General features: G+C 43.1%; 1 protein-coding gene across 1 annotated transcript in view; it reads right to left on the bottom strand.

The window, feature by feature from the left end:
• LOC139264540 (ATP-binding cassette sub-family A member 13-like) overlaps positions 1-18,429 on the bottom strand; it is a 417,853-nt gene that overhangs the window by 344,964 nt on the left and 54,460 nt on the right. Inside the window, exons 8-9 of the mRNA XM_070881155.1 lie at positions 14,748-14,881; positions 4,190-4,333 (exon numbers count right to left, since the gene is read on the bottom strand). Of these exons, the coding sequence (XP_070737256.1) occupies positions 4,190-4,333; positions 14,748-14,881 (278 nt within the window). The remainder of the gene's footprint in view (positions 1-4,189; positions 4,334-14,747; positions 14,882-18,429) is intronic.

Below are 18,429 nucleotides of genomic sequence, written 5' to 3'. Positions count from 1 at the left end.
CAATGAACTGCCCACTGAACTCATTTATACTGTCTAATTTTATGGCTTCCTCTAACTTATTCCACAACTCTACTACCCCTTTTGAAGAATAAAAAAACAATTAACCCATTGAACCTAATTCACTGGTACATCAAGATGGAAGAGTTGGGACACTAGAGGGAAGAGCTTTCAGTGGGCCTAATGCTGTTCTCATCCTTAACCTTTCTTATATTCTAACTTTCTCATTTTTAACTTATGTTAAGAATATTGGGATTAACGTGTTTCAACTGTGGCTAACGTTCTCGCCTATTTAACATAATATCACATTCCAGTAAAATGCATCTGATTTGATCCAGAAAATCAAAATAAAACAATTTCTTGGCGTTCTGTTGGAAATCAAACCATTCAAAGGAGTTGACAAGACTTAATGTACAAAGGGAATGTAACTAGCATCCACTTGGCCTCAGTACTTAGTGAAATGTAAAAAAATAATAATTTTAATATTCCCCAAATCCCTCTGGCACATGCTCAGTAACACCCGAAAGGATTTTCATGATTTCATAATTTATATTTCAACATGGATGTTTGCAGTGGTATGACTGTAATAAGTTATATATTCATTGCACTCCCATCTGCCAGAGGAAGTCTATGTTTTAAACAATCACAGTGAAATGTGCTTAAGTTATTCATGTTTGTTTAAAAGTAATTATTGTACAGCTGTAACAAAATTGTTATAACCACAGAGTGGTTAATTATGACCACAGTAATTTAAAAACAATAGCTTTTAGACTTCCTCATTAAATAGACTCTATTTTAGCAGAACTAGTAGGTTGTTTGATACTATGTTAGAATGTATTATGGCAATGTTCATGGATGAACATTTATGCCCCAATTTTGTAAGAATAGCAAAATTAAGATTGTGCTGGTCTATGCTCCTGCACCGCTAACTCAGGGGTCAACACAAATTTTGTAATTGGGTTCCTCCTTGATCTCTAAATAGGACATTTGCACAGGAGAAGTTTGCCCAAACAACTTAACCTGCAGCACAATTGGCTGGAAAGTGCAACAATTCACGAAGAAGCAGCTTTTAAAGAGCTACCGTTCATCATTTAAAGGGTTTAAGGAGAAGTTGTGGTGACAGCATCAAAACGGATTAATTGTTCGCAATGGCACAGCTACCACGAGCATATTTCCACTAAACTGCTGACCACCCAACTTTCCTTCCTGGCTCCCATGTTAGTTGATATTATGAACAGTTACTTCTCCTCAGGTAATGTCCGCCTCCCCTTCAAATCTGTCGTCTTCACCCCTCACCCCAAAAAACCTACCCTTGACCCCTCCATCCTTGTAAACTATTGCTCCATCACCAGCCTCCTTTTCTTCTCCAAAGTCCTTGAATTAATGAGCCTCCCAAATCCGTGCCCATCTTTTCTGCAACTTTATGTTTGAATCCCTCCAATCGGATTTTGCCCATGCCACAGTACTGAAATGGCCCTTATCAAAATTACAAATTACATCCTATGTGACTGTGACCATGGTAAACGATCCCTCCTCATTCTTTTTGACCTGTCTGCAGCCCTTGACACAGTTACCAAACCATCCTTCTCCAACGCCTTTCTTCTGTCATCGAGCTAAGTGGGACTGCTCTTGCCAGGTTCCATTCTTACTATCAAGTCATAGCTAGAGAATCACCTGCAACGGCTTCTCTTCCCACCCCCACATTGTTCCCTCTGAAGTCCCCCAAGCATCTATCCTTGGCCTTCTCCTATTTCTTATTTACATGCTGCCTTTCGACGACATCATCCGAAAATACGTCAGGTTCCACATGTACGCTGACGGCAACCAGCACTACCTTACCACCACCTCTCTTGATCCCTCCACTGCCTCTTATTTGTCACACTGCTTGTCCAACATTCAGTACTGGATGAGCAGAAATTTCTTAAAGCTAAATATTCGAAAGACCGATCCCATTCTCTTTGGTCCCCTCCACAAACTCTGTTCCCCAGCCACCGACTCCATCCTTCTCCGTAGCAACTTTCACTGGGTGACAGAGTTTCTTTGAGTGCAAGATGGTACTGGTGTGATCATTAGGAGTCAAGGGACTAGATTTTTCTCTCGGAATCTGTCGGTTTTTAGGTGATCACAGAACGATGTTCAGAGGAAAATGGGGCAAAGAATGTAATCAATGCATCCCTGTGGGTCAGAATTATTTTCCTTTACCTCAACAGCAATTGTCTACCCACTATTTGCCCTGGAGGTACAGCAAATGAGGATGCGGGGCCCAGAAGAGCCGAGGGCCCAGGGGCAGCACAGGCCAGCCCACTCTGCGATATGTCCGTGCAGCAGAGCTGGTCTCCAGTCGTCCTGGTTTACCCTTGCCACTCGATAAAGGCTTAGCTCTGTCAGGCCCATGTAGTGGCTGATGTGCAACGGTCACCACATGTTAAAAAAAATCCATGCACAGGCATCTTCCACTCCTGGAGTTCAGGACTAGAATTTCGGGTCCTCCATTGAAACATCTGTGAACTCATCCCTTTTGGTGTGGAAGCATGTCATCCTCGTTCGAGGGACCGCCTATGATGATATGATGATGATTTGCCCTGCTGCAAATAAATATTGGTGATGGGATGGAGCTTGGAACCCTTGCTGATTTTCCTCTTCTCTTGCCTTTTTAACGCTGGTGGAAGAGAAGATGGGAAAGAAGGAAGGGGGACTGTGGCAATGGGAGGCAGGAGGTATATTTTAATGGAAGAAAGGTGGTCTGCCCACCTTTCCTTCTCCTAACCATACAATGCTAGCTTTTCTGCTGCTGGGCTCATTCACAGTCAATTTAGAGTATAGAAATGCACATTCGTAGCTTTTGCCCCTTTTCTACATTTCAAGAAGTACTTCATTGGTTGTAAAGCCCTTTGGGGTGTCCTGAGGTGCTATATAAATGCAAGTATTTCTTTTTTTCCTAAGAAGTGACATTCAAAGACAATCCACTGTCTCATTGTTATGTGCATTATAAATGCACCCTGAAAACATGCCTCCTGCTTTGAAAAAGGACACAATCAGAAACACAGACCAACAACTTTTACATTAACTTCCTAGATAGGAACAACTTTCAAATGAGAGGCATTAACTATCAACACTGTGTCTAATATTACTGAACCCTGATGGAAGCTGAAAAATACCATTACTAGCCGATGGAGAATCCGCTTTCAAAGATACAGTGCACACAGCTTGAACATGGCAATTAATGGTTGTTAAATATTAAACACTTTTCAGTGACCCTCAGGAGCTCCTACTAATTGCATACTTTAGCAGTCATATCATTATGGCTGATTTTGATTTACTCATTACAGAAAACAATTATGTAGGGCTTAACTTTTAACAAAGTGACAGCTTTTAAAGATGAAGATATAATCCAAGGTTGTTAACATTCAGAGCAACATCAAGGTGTTTGGATTGGTTTAAACTGGATTTTCGTCTGTAACACAGATTATTTGAAAATATACAACTGAGGGCCTTGCAGGTTATGGACTATCAACACATCCTCCACCTCACTGCCTCCCCCCACTGCCCCCCGCCCCCCCCCCCTCCCACACACACACACCAAAAATGCAACAAAAAAATCCTACTTCATAAGATGAAGCTGATCTTATACCCTTCTTACAATCATTTAAGTGTAGAAGATATTCAGTGATATGCTATTGAACCAACTCTCGGAAACTATTTTGTATTGGTTTGAGGTCACACCAAGTGCAGCATATTTTGTCCTTGTTACCTCAACACTGTCAAAAATGACAAATATGTACACTCTTCATATAAATGTGATCATCTATAACATATGAGTATTCCACAGAAAATAAAAATTATGGGGGAGGGAAAAGGAATTGTTAAAGTTACTGAAAATGCTCACACCTCTTTGCAGCTTGTCATACCTAAATACACGCAGACAATCATTGTCTGGTATAAAAATGTTAAAAATGGTGTACTTGGAGCTAATGAACTGAACCCTGCACTTGCTTAGTTGGACCTTTTTTGTGTCAAGGTCACAGAAATGAAATTGTCTGTCTCATACATGATAAACTAGTTTAGAGGGTTGGTTTGCAGAGATGGTTAATTTATATTTGAGGAAAGGATGAGATAACAGCACAGTAAAACTTAAATATTCCTGAAGTAAATAAGACATTTTAGGAAAATATCGGTTGTATATTTTTCTTACCTGTTTCACTATCCTTAACTTGTCAATATTGTAGAACAGATAACGAGACATGTTGTCCAACTCACTACAAGATTTGTTTACAAACTGACGCATCTCTGTGCACAGGTACTTCTGGAATTCTTGCTTATTCAGTAGGATGGTATACTGAAATGAAAAACAATGAGCAGATTTTGTGTGAGAAAGGGAGTTACAGTTTCATGTGCACCATGTTCCCACAGGTAATAGCATATACAGTACTGTCTTCAGGCTGTAACTAGGTCCCAGTTACAGCACTCAACTAGAAACTGCATCTATGTTTGTTCAACAAATATTCACTCTTTAGAAATAAAACCTATTGTTGTGTGCCTGGCCTGGTTTCAATAATACTTTTCACTTGGTAACCAAACGTAGTGCTCAAAAATACCAACATTCACTGGGAGCGGCAGGATAAATGCCCGAAGAACTTTAATGTGTCCTCAAAATGAAGTCAGAATTGTGCAATAATTTGGAAGTTTCTTGAAGGCATCTACATGTATAAGACAGTTGCTGCCATCTGGTATTTGACTGTCAAACTTGAAAGGAATTCTTTAAAACAATTACATTGCACAATGTCAAACCTTGGTGATTCAGCAAATGCAAAACCCACTGCTGCTGTTAACTTTAAACACAGTTTAATCATGATTTTTGAGATGATTGTTTACTGTTTTGCCTGATTGTTGGAGACAAAAAGGATTTTCCGGCATCGCCAGAATGTATTTCTAACACATTTTACTGAAAGAAAATCTATATAACAGAACATCATGAGCACAAAATATGTATATATTTTCACAATTTAAAAAAATATTTTACTAATCCATTGTTATGGACGAGATACTGGGAATATTTTCACTGGCGCTGAAAAGACCAAGAAACAATTTAAAGAGGTTTTTCAAATTATGAACAGTTCTAGTAGGGTGAAGAGGGAAAGACTATCTCTTCTGGTTGGGATAAAAATTCCCCTAAGAAAATGAGGGGATAAGTTAAAATACATTTATTTATGGAGAGGGTCGTTGAGGCATGGAACATTTTGTCACAGAGAGTATATGGAACAGAGACTATTGCATCTTTTAAGCAAAGAACAGGTACAAATTTGAAGCAAAGTTTGATCCAGGACTATGGGAAGACAGTGCACAGTGAGATTAGTTTTGTATGCTCTTGAGAGCTGGCACAAACATAATGGGTCAAATGGCTTCCTTCTGTACTGTAACCTTCTAGAAACCTCTATGGTTTATAACATTTGAGTAAATTAATTTTTCTTTAACTTTACATACAAAGGCTGGAATGTTCACCTTTGCATCAGGTTAGGTGCGTGCAGGTGACGAAGTGAGTCCGAAACGCGATGATTTCAGCAACGCACTGCTCAGAGCAACTTTCACGTAATGGCCCCAATTGAAAGAGTCATGTGCGTTTCCCAGCCCTATTAAATGGTGTGGATCTGATGACACCATCGATGATTCATTTCCAGTGCCCATATTTAAAGCAGCCTTGTACTGAACTCACTTGAAGGTTTTCAAAGGAGGGTGGAAGTTGTCAAAGAAAGGACCCAGCCATAAAACTTTTGAAACATGGATACCCAAAGACAGAGGGCTGCACCCCAGTTCTCAGATTCTTTGTTGCCTACTCTTGTGGGGGCTGTCAGAGCATGCAGGGAGGTCCTCTTCCCTGCTGACAGGAAAAGTAGACCTCCACAAGCAACAAAGGGAGCCTGGCTGGATATTGCTGAGGAGGTCAGCAGCAGGGATGAGGTGAGGAGGACCTGGATACAGTACAGGAAGCACTGTAATGATCTCATGAGGTCAGGAAAGGTGAGTGCAATGCCACACTCACCCTCATCCTGAAGTGCCTGTCAATACATTCCCATCACTCTGCCTTCCCAAGCCTGCTCCTACACATCATTCCTTACACCAACATTTCTTGCACATCCACCCATCCTTGCTAAACTTGTATCGAACCACACTTGGAGTACTGTGTACAATTCTGGTCGCCATATTATAATAAGGATATAGAGGCACTGGAGAGGGTGCAGAAAAGATTTACAAGGATGATACCAGAAATGTGAGTGTATACCTATCAGGAAAGGATGAGCAAGCTGGGTCTCTTTTTGCTTGAAAAAAGAAGGCTGAGGGGTGACCTAATTGAAGTCTTTAAAATTATGAAAGGTTTTGATAGAGTAGGTACAGAGAGTGTTTCCAATTGTGACGAAAAGCATAAGTAGAGGCTATCAATATAAGATAGTCACCAATAAATCAAATTGGGAATTCAGAAGAAACTTATTTACCCAGAGAGTGGTGAGAATGTGGAACTCGCTACCACAGGGAGTAGTTGAGGCAAACAGTAAAGATGCTTTTAAGAGGAGGCTAAACAAGCATGTGAGGGAGAAGGGAGTAGAGGGTTACGCTGATGGAGTTAGATGAGGAAAGACGGGAGGAGGCTTAAGTGGAGCATAAACACCGGCATGCTCTGATTGGGTCGAATGGCCTGTTTCTGTGCCGTATATCCTATGTAACCCTATGTTATCCTTCTCGTTCTATGTACATACTCACATACCCATCTGACTAACCACCCCTCACACTTACCCTCATCCTAATGCAATCATAGCAAGTAACACCACTGAAGGAGGCCATTTGACATTAGCACCCCAATCTCTCAGTCACCATCTACAATAACCCATCCATTTCTTGCACTCATTCCATCACACTCACTCACACTTCTCTTCTTTCCCTTCGTGCAGGCTGGGAACTCAACATCCAGGGGTATTCAACATTCAGAAAGGAACAGGAGGTGGGATAAAGAGGAAATTAACGCAATAGTAAGGAAGGACATTAGCTTGGATGATGTGGAATCTGTATGGGTGGAGCTGCGGAATACCAAAGGGCAGAAAACCCTAGTGGGAGTTGCGTATAGACCACCAAACAGTGGCAGTGAGATTGGGGACAGCATCAAACAAGAAATTAGGAATGCGTGCAATAAAGGTACAGCAGTTATCACAGATAGATTGGGCTAACCAAACTGGTAGCAATACGGTGGAGGAGGATTTCCTGGAGTGTATAAGGAATGGTTTTCTAGACCAATATGTCGAGGAACCAACTAGAGGGCTGGCCATCCTAGACTGGGTGATGTGTAATGAGAAAGGACTAATTAGCAATCTTGTTGTGTGAGGTCCCTTGGGGAAGAGTGACCATAATATGGTAGAATTCTTTATTAAGATGGAAAGTGACACAGTTAATTCAGAGACTATGATCCTGAACTTAAGGAAAGGTAACTTCGATGGTATGTGTTGTGTATGGAGAAAGAGTTAGACTGAACACTGTGAGCTCAAAGTAAAATATGACCTTAGTCTTTTATTGCAGATCTCCAGAATGCCTCTCCAACCTGTGAAGCCTCTTTAAATACCTGTGCTCCCAAGGGATTATGGGATCCCTTGTGATCCAGGGATGAGCCCTCTGGTGGCTGTACAGAGTAAATACAAGTCCACATATATAACAACACTCCCCCCACCCCCCACCCCAAAGTCAATAGTGTAACTATTTACAATGTGAGTCTACCTGGGGCCCTTCATGCCCTGGTTGATCTTCTCAATGTGAAGGCTGGTGTTGTTGAATCATTTGTTGGGCCTTTGCTGGGCTGCTGTGCAGCTAACCTTGCTGGGCTGCCTGGTGTGTTGGGCGCTGCAGGACTGCTGTGGATGATGGGTTCTGCTTTGTGGTCAACCTGCGCTGCTACTACATCTTTAATAACTGATTCCAACATTTTACCCACTACCGATGTCAGGCTAAACTGGTCTATAATTCCCTGTTTTCTCTCTTCCTCTTTTTTTAGAACTGAGACAAGGAGAAATTTCATCATTCAAATGGTTGTGAATCTTTGGAAGTCTATACTCCAGAGAGCTGTAGAGGCTCAGTCTTTTAGTATATTCAAGACAGAAATCGATAATTTTTGGATACTAAGGGAACCAAGTGATATGGGGATAGTGCGGGAAGATGGAGTTGAGCTAGAAGATCAGCCATGATCTTATTGAATGCTGGGGAAAGTTCGAAGGGCTTAATAACCTACTCCTGCTCCTATTTCTTATGTTCCTCCTCTTCCTGCTCATGATCCTCCTGCTCCTCAGCTGGTCATTATATGGTCAGTGGCAAGGGCTGTGCCCTCATGATGACGAGATTGTGCAGCATGCAGCAGACTACCACAAATCTCGACACCCACTCTCCCAAGTAGTCCAGACAGTGGAAGCATTGCTTCAGCACGCTAATGGTCTGCTCAATTATATTTCAGATGACAGCATGGTTTTCATTGTATGCATGCTGGCCACATGTGCATGGGTTGCACACTGGAGTCATGAGCCATGTTGTTAACAGGTAGCCCTTATCGCCCAGTAGCCATCATTTGGTTTGTCATGATGGCTCAAGTGCAGACGCCACAGCGGACTGGCGCAGAATGAAGGCATCATAACTGCTGCCAGGATACCGGGAATGCACCTGCATTATTCACTGAGTATGGTCACACACCAGCTGGACATTGAGGTAGTGGAATCCCTTTTGGTTGCGGTACATTTCTGAGTTTACATGCAGCGCCCGCAAAGCGACGTGCATACAGTCAATGGCACCATTGGGAAGCCTGCAATTCTCACCAAGTCACGTGCCCGCTCTGCCTGCTGCTTTCTGGTAGGAGAGAATAAAAGGTAGTCAGCTCTCTTTGAATAGAGAGCCTCAGTGTCCTGCCTTACGCAACAGTGGGCGGCAAACTATAAGATGTTGCTAATATGTCCAGCTCCAGCATGGAAGAAGCCCAATATATAAAAGTTCAACGCCGTGGTCACCTTCACAGCCACTGGCAATGCAGTTCTTGCCCTGCTCTGAGGTTGCAGTTGTGGCTGCAGCAGGTGGCAGATTTCAGTGAGGATGTCCTTACTGAAGAGCAGAAGTTTCACACATTATTCCTCGCTGCGGTTCAGGGTATTGCTCCCTGAACACCCTGGGCGGACACGGTCTCCTGCTGAGAGCTCCTCTCCCCTTCCTCCTCCTCCTCCTCCCTCTTCCCGCAGCTTGTACTGCTCTGCGTCAACTCTGAACATTCTCCTGTCATGCTATAGGTCAAGTGGAATGCTTGCATGTGCACCCATGTCTTGGAGCAAGTGGTCTGCGCAGAATCTTTGAAATTAGTCCTTCAGCACCTACGGCACCACTCCCTGCAGACTTTAGCAATTTTAAAAACTCTCGAAACCACCAAACACTTCAGCAAACTCTTCCAACAGCCAGTAGAAATCAATCAGCAACTAACCTGCAAGTAGTTGATGGTCTCTTTAAACAGCGCTGATGTGGGTCCTTCCTGCTACTGAACGCGTGTTCAGCTGTGCGAGCTTCAGAGTGGGCTTTAGCTGGGCTCCAAAATGGCAATGCTGGCATCAAATCAGGGTTGCATGTTGATTGATGTCATGATCTGCCTACTTCTGGTACATGCTCCCTGCATCCGTGCTAAAGCTATATCCAAGAAGGCATCCGGCACGGCCTTCACCAAAAGTGTGTGCGTACACCATGGATACCATTTTGGAACCAAAACAGCATCCACAGAACCCAAACAACGGGCGGATTTTGTGGCCCATGACCTCTACAGTGTACGAAACATTGTCCTTTTACCACAAGGATCTTGTTTGGAAAGTCTCAAATGTGTTCAGACATTTGGAAGTTTCAAGTGGCCACAAATCCATAACACAAACAGCTTTTATCTGAGAAAAAAATGGTACTATTTTTGGAAATCTGGCTAACATGGCTCAGTGCTTTAGTTAGACACAATTGTTGAGGGATTTGTAAAGTGCATCTCAGTTTTTTGCAAAATTTAAATATTATGAGGATTAGGGGGAGAGTTTGCAAATATTAAACCACATCAGCAGGAAGAACCATAGATTGGGATTACATGATACTGATGTGTTGATGCCATTTCCTCTAGAGGGTGCTGCTTTCAGTTTATTCAACAATCAATGGCCCAGAAATTCCTGCCTCCCAGGTCCGTACAGAGTGTCTTCAGCATGCGCATTGTGCGCTGAAAACCGGCTTTTCCCATCTGTCAAGCTGGAGCTTGACAGATCATCCATATATCAGGAGCAAGGACATTTGCTTGGGCAAGATTACGGGATTTACCCATATCTTGCCCAGCAAATGTCCTCAAAATTCTTGCGCCTGATAAAAGCGTGCAAGTATTTTAAAACACACATAAATATAATTAAATTAAATTAAATAAACACATTTTATTGTTAAAAACTCTGCCCACAAGATAAGTTTATTTTTAATTCGAATTACAAAACTTTTTTAAAAATTGGAAAAATATTGTTTTTTTCTAAGGCATTTATTATCTTTAATTTCAATTAATTTTAATTATGTGAGGTCTATTTTTTACTTTTTATTAGTGTGTGTTTGTTTTTTTTCCCCGTTAATAGCAATGAGAACTCGTAGATACAGAGTTCTCATTGCTATTAATGGGAAAGCTGTGGAATACAGTACCTGATTGGCTGAGCAGTCACACGTGACTGCATCTTCTGCATGGGAACACCCCGGCCGGGAGCGTGCTTCGCAGCGCGGGAAGAGAAGGCCTTCCCCAACGGAATCCAGGGCGCCTCCTAGACCACAAGGTAAATTTGTAAAAATTCTCCAGTCGGAGGCAATTGCCCGCAGGAAGCCTCCGACTGGAATTTCAAAATATGTCTTTTTAGGCAATCCAACAATTCTGAAAGTGAGCTACTAGGGTAAATCCAGTCTTCCTGCCAATCTGTCAGTTCTTGTTATATCTGATTTTATCTTACATGCAGTATATTTTACGTGATATTTTGCATTTTGCCTATACTCTTTCTTTAGGTCTTCTTGGGCTGCATATGCCTGTAAGGTGAGGTGTCTCACTCTCCTCTTCTTTCTTCATTTCCTCTGGAGAAGCAGCAGTCCTCAGCATTGGCTCACTATGTTGGGACATCTCACAAAACACACATACTGCCTCAAGCTTATTAAAACTGCTTCTTGTCAATCAACCGCTTTCTGTTGTATCTTACTGTACTTTCATCAGACATTTACAGGAAGTTATTACATTAAATATTAAAGAAAAAATTCTATATAATAAAAGCTGAAAATGTCTCATTTTTCACAGGGTTAAAATGTGTCTATTTTAAGTACTATAACATTAGACAGACTGCCACACTCACTGCTCTTTTACCTCTGGGACCTCAGTTCAAATTCAGTCCAGATTATTTCCTCTCCCTAATGCCTGTAAGAAGCTTGTAAAATGTTCGGACAGATTTGATCTAGATCTTCATGGTGAAGAATACCCACAATTCAGCAGACATCAGACAGGAAAGACCATTGTATGACAGGTGTAGGAAAATAAATATTGTGCTAATGGAGTAAGGGCTGCTCTTCTGAAGTTGGGATTGGGGGAAAGCACACAGAGCATTACTCTGCACCTGGAAGGCCCTGAAAGTGCTGGACCTAACCTGAAAGTGCTGGACCTAACCTGAAAGTGCTGGACCCGGCCTGAAAGTGCTGGACCTAACGTGAAAGTGCTGGACCCGGCCTGAAACTGCTGGACCTGGCCTGAAAGTGCTGGACCTAACCTGAAAGTGCTGGACCTAACCTGAAAGTGCTGGACCTGGCCTGAAAGTGTTGGACCTGGCCTGAAAGTGCTGGACCTAACCTGAAAGTGTTGGACCTGGCCTGAAAGTGCTGGACCCGGCCTGAAAGTGCTGGACCTAACCTGAAAGTGCTGGACCCGGCCTGAAAGTGCTGGACCTAACCTGAAAGTGCTGGACCTAACCTGAAAGTGCTGGACCTAACCTGAAAGTGCTGGACCCGGCCTGAAAGTGCTGGACTGTGGGGAAGAATTCTATTCTCCATCCATCATCTTCATGGGTACAAAACAAACCACTGCTTAATTTGTTTATTTTGTATTGGTAAATGTTTAAGAAATCCATATTTATACAAAATCAAATAAAATAAAGCATAAAGCCACTCCCTGATCACACTTGCTGTGTTTCTTCTGAATGTTTCTGTCCACAACTTACATTTTTTTTGGACTTCATTTCCAGCAATGTGTACAGATTGAATACACAGAATTTGTTTTATATAATTCAGTGCTGCATCAAAGTTTTTACCATGTTAATGATCCAGATATGAAACATATATATATACACATCATATTAAACATGCACTGTAATAATAAATATTTAAATTGCATTCCAATGTGAATTCCACAGAATATTTTTTCTAACTGCGGCTGTTTAATTATTGTCAGGAATGTCCTCGACATTCCCCTGATTAATTGCCATAAGATAGCTGGAAGTTCGGCAGATATACGTGTTGACATTGACATAATCAAATCATGCCTTTTCCCAAATCACTGAGTTCAGTTCAGTTTGCTTCTCCTCATTTTTAAATGTTAGGATAAAATATAAATCTGTGGATTTATAAAATATAAACCATACAAGAACATCATAGATTCATAGAATGGTACCGCACAGAAGGAGGCCAAAATTCTCTTCATCGCCCCTCTCGTTCTTTGCCAATTACCTTAAATCTGTGCCCTCTGGTTACCGACCCTTCTGCCGCTGGAAACAATCTCTCCTCTATTAAATCTTCCCTGAACCTTCTCTGTTCTAAGGAGAACATAAGAAATAGGAGCAGGAGTAGGCCATATGGCCCCTCGAGCCTGCTCCACCATTTAATATGATCATGGCAGAACAACCCGAGCTTCTCTAGTCTCTCCATGTAACTTGTATCATTCTAGTAAATCTCCTCTGCACCATCTCTACGGTCTTGACACCCTTTCTATAGTGTGGTGACCAGAATTGGACTCAATGGCTCCGATATTGACTGGGGCGGGTTGCGTAACCTGGGGAGAGGAGTTTTGGTTCGGAAACCCAGAAGTTTTAACTCCACAGCGTGCATCCTTTATTTTATAAACAGGATTCCCGTCTGGAAGGCAGCCTGATGCCGCAGCTGCAGGAGTAGATAGAGAGCCTGCTGCTGCATTGGTGGGAGGGTGGGGGTGGGATCAGATCCAGAGTGAGGGCTGGATCCCTGATCCTCAATGCGGGGGATGAGGAGTCATCTGCTACCCGATCCTAGGGAGGGGTCTTTGGATATGGGGAGGGGGTCTGATGGCGGTGGGGTGGAAGATCCCATGGCAGGGAAGGAGGTAAGCTTAGAAGGCCTGGGATGAAGCACTCCTGCTCCTCCTGGCACACAAGCAGTCACTTACATTTTTCACCAAGCAGTTCTTGCCTCCCTTTATCTGCTGGATTTCCCGAGGCCAGAGTTAAAGCTGGAAGACAAGTTGTGTGTGAGGCACATAGCCTCATTATATTTTAATGGAGCAACATGGTTCCTGGGAGTGGGTTGGTCGCCTGCCTATCCATTCTGTTTGGGTTAAATTGGAAATGGGCAGATTGGGGGCGGGTTTGAGATTTAAACAATTTTTACAACTCACCCGACTGCAATTCACCCGTTTTTGGGGGTTAAAATTACCCCCAATATTCCAATATGGCCTAACCAGTAATTTGTAAAGGTTTAGCATAATTTCCTTGCTTTTGTGCTCTTATGGCCCCGATATTTACCAAAAGGCGGGGAGGGAGTGGGGGTCGGCGGGCGGGAGGGGGAACAGTACAGCAGTCGGAAAACCAGAAAGAACAGGTTTCCATCAGATCCTGCCAAAGAACAGGTTTCCATCAGGTCCTGCTAAAGTTAATGGCAGGATCTGATTAACATGTTTGAATCAGGTAGACCTGCCGTACCAAGCCACAACCAGGAAGTGTAGAGGAGGGAGAAAGAGATCAGGGGTCAAAGGGGACATTGATGGAGGGGCCTGAGAGAAGATCGCGGGGGGCCATGGAGAACATGGTGAGGGGGGGTGGAGTCAGGAAGGAGATCGCAGGCAGGGAGGACATTGGATCATGGAGTGCTTAACAAGGTTAATATCTTCCTCATTGTTTATTACATTTCTGAGTTTCATGTCATCTGCAAACTTTGAAATGTTGCCCTGTATACCCAAGTCCAGCTAATTAATATATATCAAAAAAAGAAGAGGTCCTAATACCGGACCCCTGGGGAACACCACTGTACACATCCTTCCAATCTGAAAAACAACCGTTCACCACTACTCTCTGCTTGGAAAAGCTTGGAATGAATCTTCAACTTAGAACTGTTTCATGTTGAGATTGCTACATAATTTGTTAGGACCTTTTTGAACACTATCAAGCACTTCATTACAAAACTGGCCACTTAGATTGTTGATATCGATAAATATGTAATATTAGAGGAATGCTCTCTGTTAGTGCCATATATCATACTCTGTAAGATACTCTCAACTGTATGGATAAGGCTTACTGATGTAAAATTTCCAAAATTATGTCTCTTTTTTTATATAGGGGTAATATTCCGTGTCTTTGAAGAAAATGGGTGTCCTATTGAGTAAGCATCCTCGAAAATCTGGCTTCAAATTCAGCCCAGAATCAAATGCATAAGCTCAAAAAAATTTTGAGAAGACAATCATATCCATCAGACCTTACCTTGAGTAAAGGAATGGATGTATTCAACAGCTGTTCGGTCATCACAGGATCCAGTTTAAACCAGAACTTTAATACCATCTGAATCCTTTCAGGATACCTCAGAAAATCCACCAGTGTCAGGTGCTGTTTCATATCTATTAATTAAAATGAGTTACATATATTTCTAGGTAAAATGTATATTGGTCTGTTCTGTCATTTATCCATTCAAAAATCCTATGTTAACAGTGCCTATGGGTTTTTCAACATTCAGTATCGATGTGGCCCTATCTGGTGATGTCAGGCCTGTCACATTTTTGGTAGGAATTTCCCACTGATGTGACAGCCTACGACTCTGTAGGGAGACCTTGAAGAAAATGAAAAGAAAAATAGGACAGGTTGTATAATGGGAGTCCAATCCGCTACCGCCCGGTTGGTGGTCCTGCCAAGATTGAATTTTATCCCAATGATTCTTTAATGTGAGATAACTGTGTTTATGGATTTTTTTAATTTATTAAACACTGTTTAGGTTGGCAAACTCACTATCAATGCGCCCAGACCTGGAAAACACCCTCCCCATAGCCCCTAAGATTTACAATCCTCTCCCAATGATCTCAGATATGAGACATGCTCCCAATGTTTGTATCATTTCTTTTTCCAGTGTTCCTGCTAACCTGGGATCCCCCCTAGGTGTGCCAAGACCCAGGAGCATACCCGAAAGTACAACCAAACCCTGAGACCCCATCCCGGTAAAACAAGATCTCAGGGCCAGCCCCAACATCGATAAACCAATGTCCCTAGTAATACTACTTTACATAAAATACTGACTCACAGTGGGCAACACCACGACACATCTATTAATATATTATTAATATTGTTATGTCCGGCTATCCTTCTATTCAAAGGCTCTTGTCAGCAGTATCTATGACCTTTTTTGTTTTAATTGTGTCTGCCCTGTCACAAGTTTAAATATTGTCCCATTCATGTGATGCTGCAGTAGCAGTCAGTGGCCACTGGGTGCTGCCATTGAACATAAGAACATAAGAAGTAGGAGCAGGAGTAGGCCATTTGGCCCCTCGAGCCTGCTCTGCCATTTAATAAGATCATGGCTGATCTGATAATGGACTCAGCGCAGCTCCCCTTATTCCCTTATCACTCAAAAATCTGTCTATCTGCACCTTAAATATATTCAATGACCCAGTCTCCACAGATCTCTGGTGCAGAGAATTCCACAGATTTACAACCCTCAGAGAAGAAATTCCTCATCTCAGTTTTAAATGGGTCCCCTTATTCTGAGACTATGTCCCCTAGTCTTAGCTTCCCTTATGAGTGGAAATATCCTCTCTGCATCCACCTTGTCGAGCCCCCTCATTATATTATATATTTTGATAAGATCACCTTTCATTCTTCTGAACTTCAATGAGTATAGGCCAAACCTACGCAACCTATCTTCATAAGTCAACTCCTTCATCTCCAGAATCAACCTAGTGAACCTTCTCTGAACATCTTCCAATGCAAGTATATCCTTCCTTAATTATGGAGACCAAAACTGTACGCAGTACTCTAGGTGTGTCCTCACCAATACCCTGTAAAGTTATAGCAGGGCTTTTCTGCTTTTATACTCTATCCCTCTTGCAATAAAGGCCAACATTCCATTTGCCTTCTTGATTACTTGCTGTACCTGCATACTAACTTTTTGTGTATCATGCACAAGGACCCCCAGGTCCCTCTGTACTGCAGCACTTAGCAATTTTTCTCCATTTAAATTATCATTTGCTTTTCTATTTTTTCTGCCAAAGTGGATAACCTCACATTACCTGGCTCAAGGGGTCATATGGCTTTCTCCTGCTCCTATTTCTTATTATACTCCATCTGTCAAATTTTTGCCCACTCACTTGGCCTGTCTATATCCCTTTGCAGATTTTTTGTGTCCTCCTCACCATTTGCTTTCCCACCCATTTTTGTAACATCAGCAAACTTGGTTACATTACACTCAGTCCCTTCATCCAAGTCATTAATATAGATTGTAAATAGTTGAGGACCCAGCACCGATCCCTGCAGCACCCCACTAGTTACTGTTGCCAACCGGAAAATGATCCGTTTATCCCAACTCTCTGTTTTCTGTTAGTTAGCCAATCCTCAATCTATGCTAATATATTACCCCCAACCCTGTGAACTTTTACCTTGTGCAGTAACCTCTTATGTGGCACCTTATCGAATGCCTTCTGGAAATCCAAATACACCACATCTACTGGTTCCCCCTTGTCCACCCTGCTCATTACATCCTCAAAGAACTCCAGCAAATTTGTCAAACATGATTTCCCTTTCATAAAACCATGTTGACTCTGCTTGATTGAACCATGCTTTTCCAAATGTCCTGCTACTGTTTCCTTAATAATGGACTCCAGCATTTTCCCAACAACAGATGTTAGGCGAACTGGTCTATAGTTTCCTGCTTTCTGTCTGCCACCTTTTTTAAATAGGGGCATTACATTTGCGATTTTGCAATCTGCTGGGACCTCTCCAGAATCCAGGGAATTTTGGTAGATTACAACCAATGCATCCAATATCTCTATAGCCACTTATTTTCAGACCCTAGGATGCAAGCCATCAGATCCAGGGGACTTGTCCGCCTTTAGTCACATTATTTTACCGAGTACTACTTCTTTAGTGATTATGGGCCCAAGTTTCCACATGATTTGCGCCTGATTTTTAGGAGCAACTGGTGGAGAACGGACTATCTTAGAAATCGCAATTCTCCACATTTTTTTTTCTGCAGTTCCAGTCAAGTAGAACAGTTCCACTTTGGAACAGAATTTTTTCTTCAAAAGGGGGCGTGTCCGGCCACTGACGCCTGATTTCAAAGTTTCCACAGTGAAAACGTACTCCAAACTAACTTAGAATGGAGCAAGTGAAGAATTTTGTAGAACTGAAAAAACCTGTTCTACACATTAAAAAATTAGGTGCAGGTTACAAATTAGGCGTCCAGAACGAGGTGGGGGGGGGCAGGGGGGGAAGGGAAATCATTAAATTCTATAATAAATCCTTATTTATACTTATACAAATATTATACAAATAAATCCAACCTGAATAAACATTTATAAGCAAAGAAAAGATTAAATAAACCATCTTCCTACCTGTGTGAAAGTGATTCAGGCAGGCCTTTCGGGACCGAAGGATGAACGGGCCGGCCCGAGACTTCGGGCGGGGCCCGTCCCCAGCACCAGATTTACAGGTAGGTGGCGTTGGGTCGGGTCGGGTCGGGGAGGCTCGGTTCAGTTCAGGTCGGGGGGAGGGAGGGAGAGAGAGGGGGGGGGAGGGAGGGAGAGAGAGGGGGGGGTAGGGAGGGAAAGAGAGGGGGTAGGGAGGGAGAGGGGGGAAGAGAGAGGGGGGAGAGGGGGGGGAGAGAGAGGGGGGAGGGAGAGAGAGGGGAAGGGAGGGAGGGAGAGAGGGGGGAGGGAGGGAGAGAGGGGGGGAGGGAGTGAGAGAGAGGGAGGGAGGGGGAGGTCAGGTCGGGGAGGGGGAGGTCAGGTCTGGGAGGAGGAGGTCAGGTCGGATCCAGTCCGGGGGCGGGGGGGGGGGGGAGCGAGAGTCGGGTCGGGTCGGGTCCAGTCGGGGGGGGAGGGGTAGCGGGAGCAGGAGTGCGGGTCGGGTCGGGTCCAGTCGGGGGGGAGCGCAGCGGGAGCGGGAGTCGGGTCGGGTCCGG

Source organism: Pristiophorus japonicus, chromosome 5 (assembly GCF_044704955.1).
Source record: "Pristiophorus japonicus isolate sPriJap1 chromosome 5, sPriJap1.hap1, whole genome shotgun sequence".
Taxonomy (NCBI): domain Eukaryota; kingdom Metazoa; phylum Chordata; class Chondrichthyes; family Pristiophoridae; genus Pristiophorus; species Pristiophorus japonicus.
This window is presented reverse-complemented; position numbering and strand designations above follow the sequence as displayed.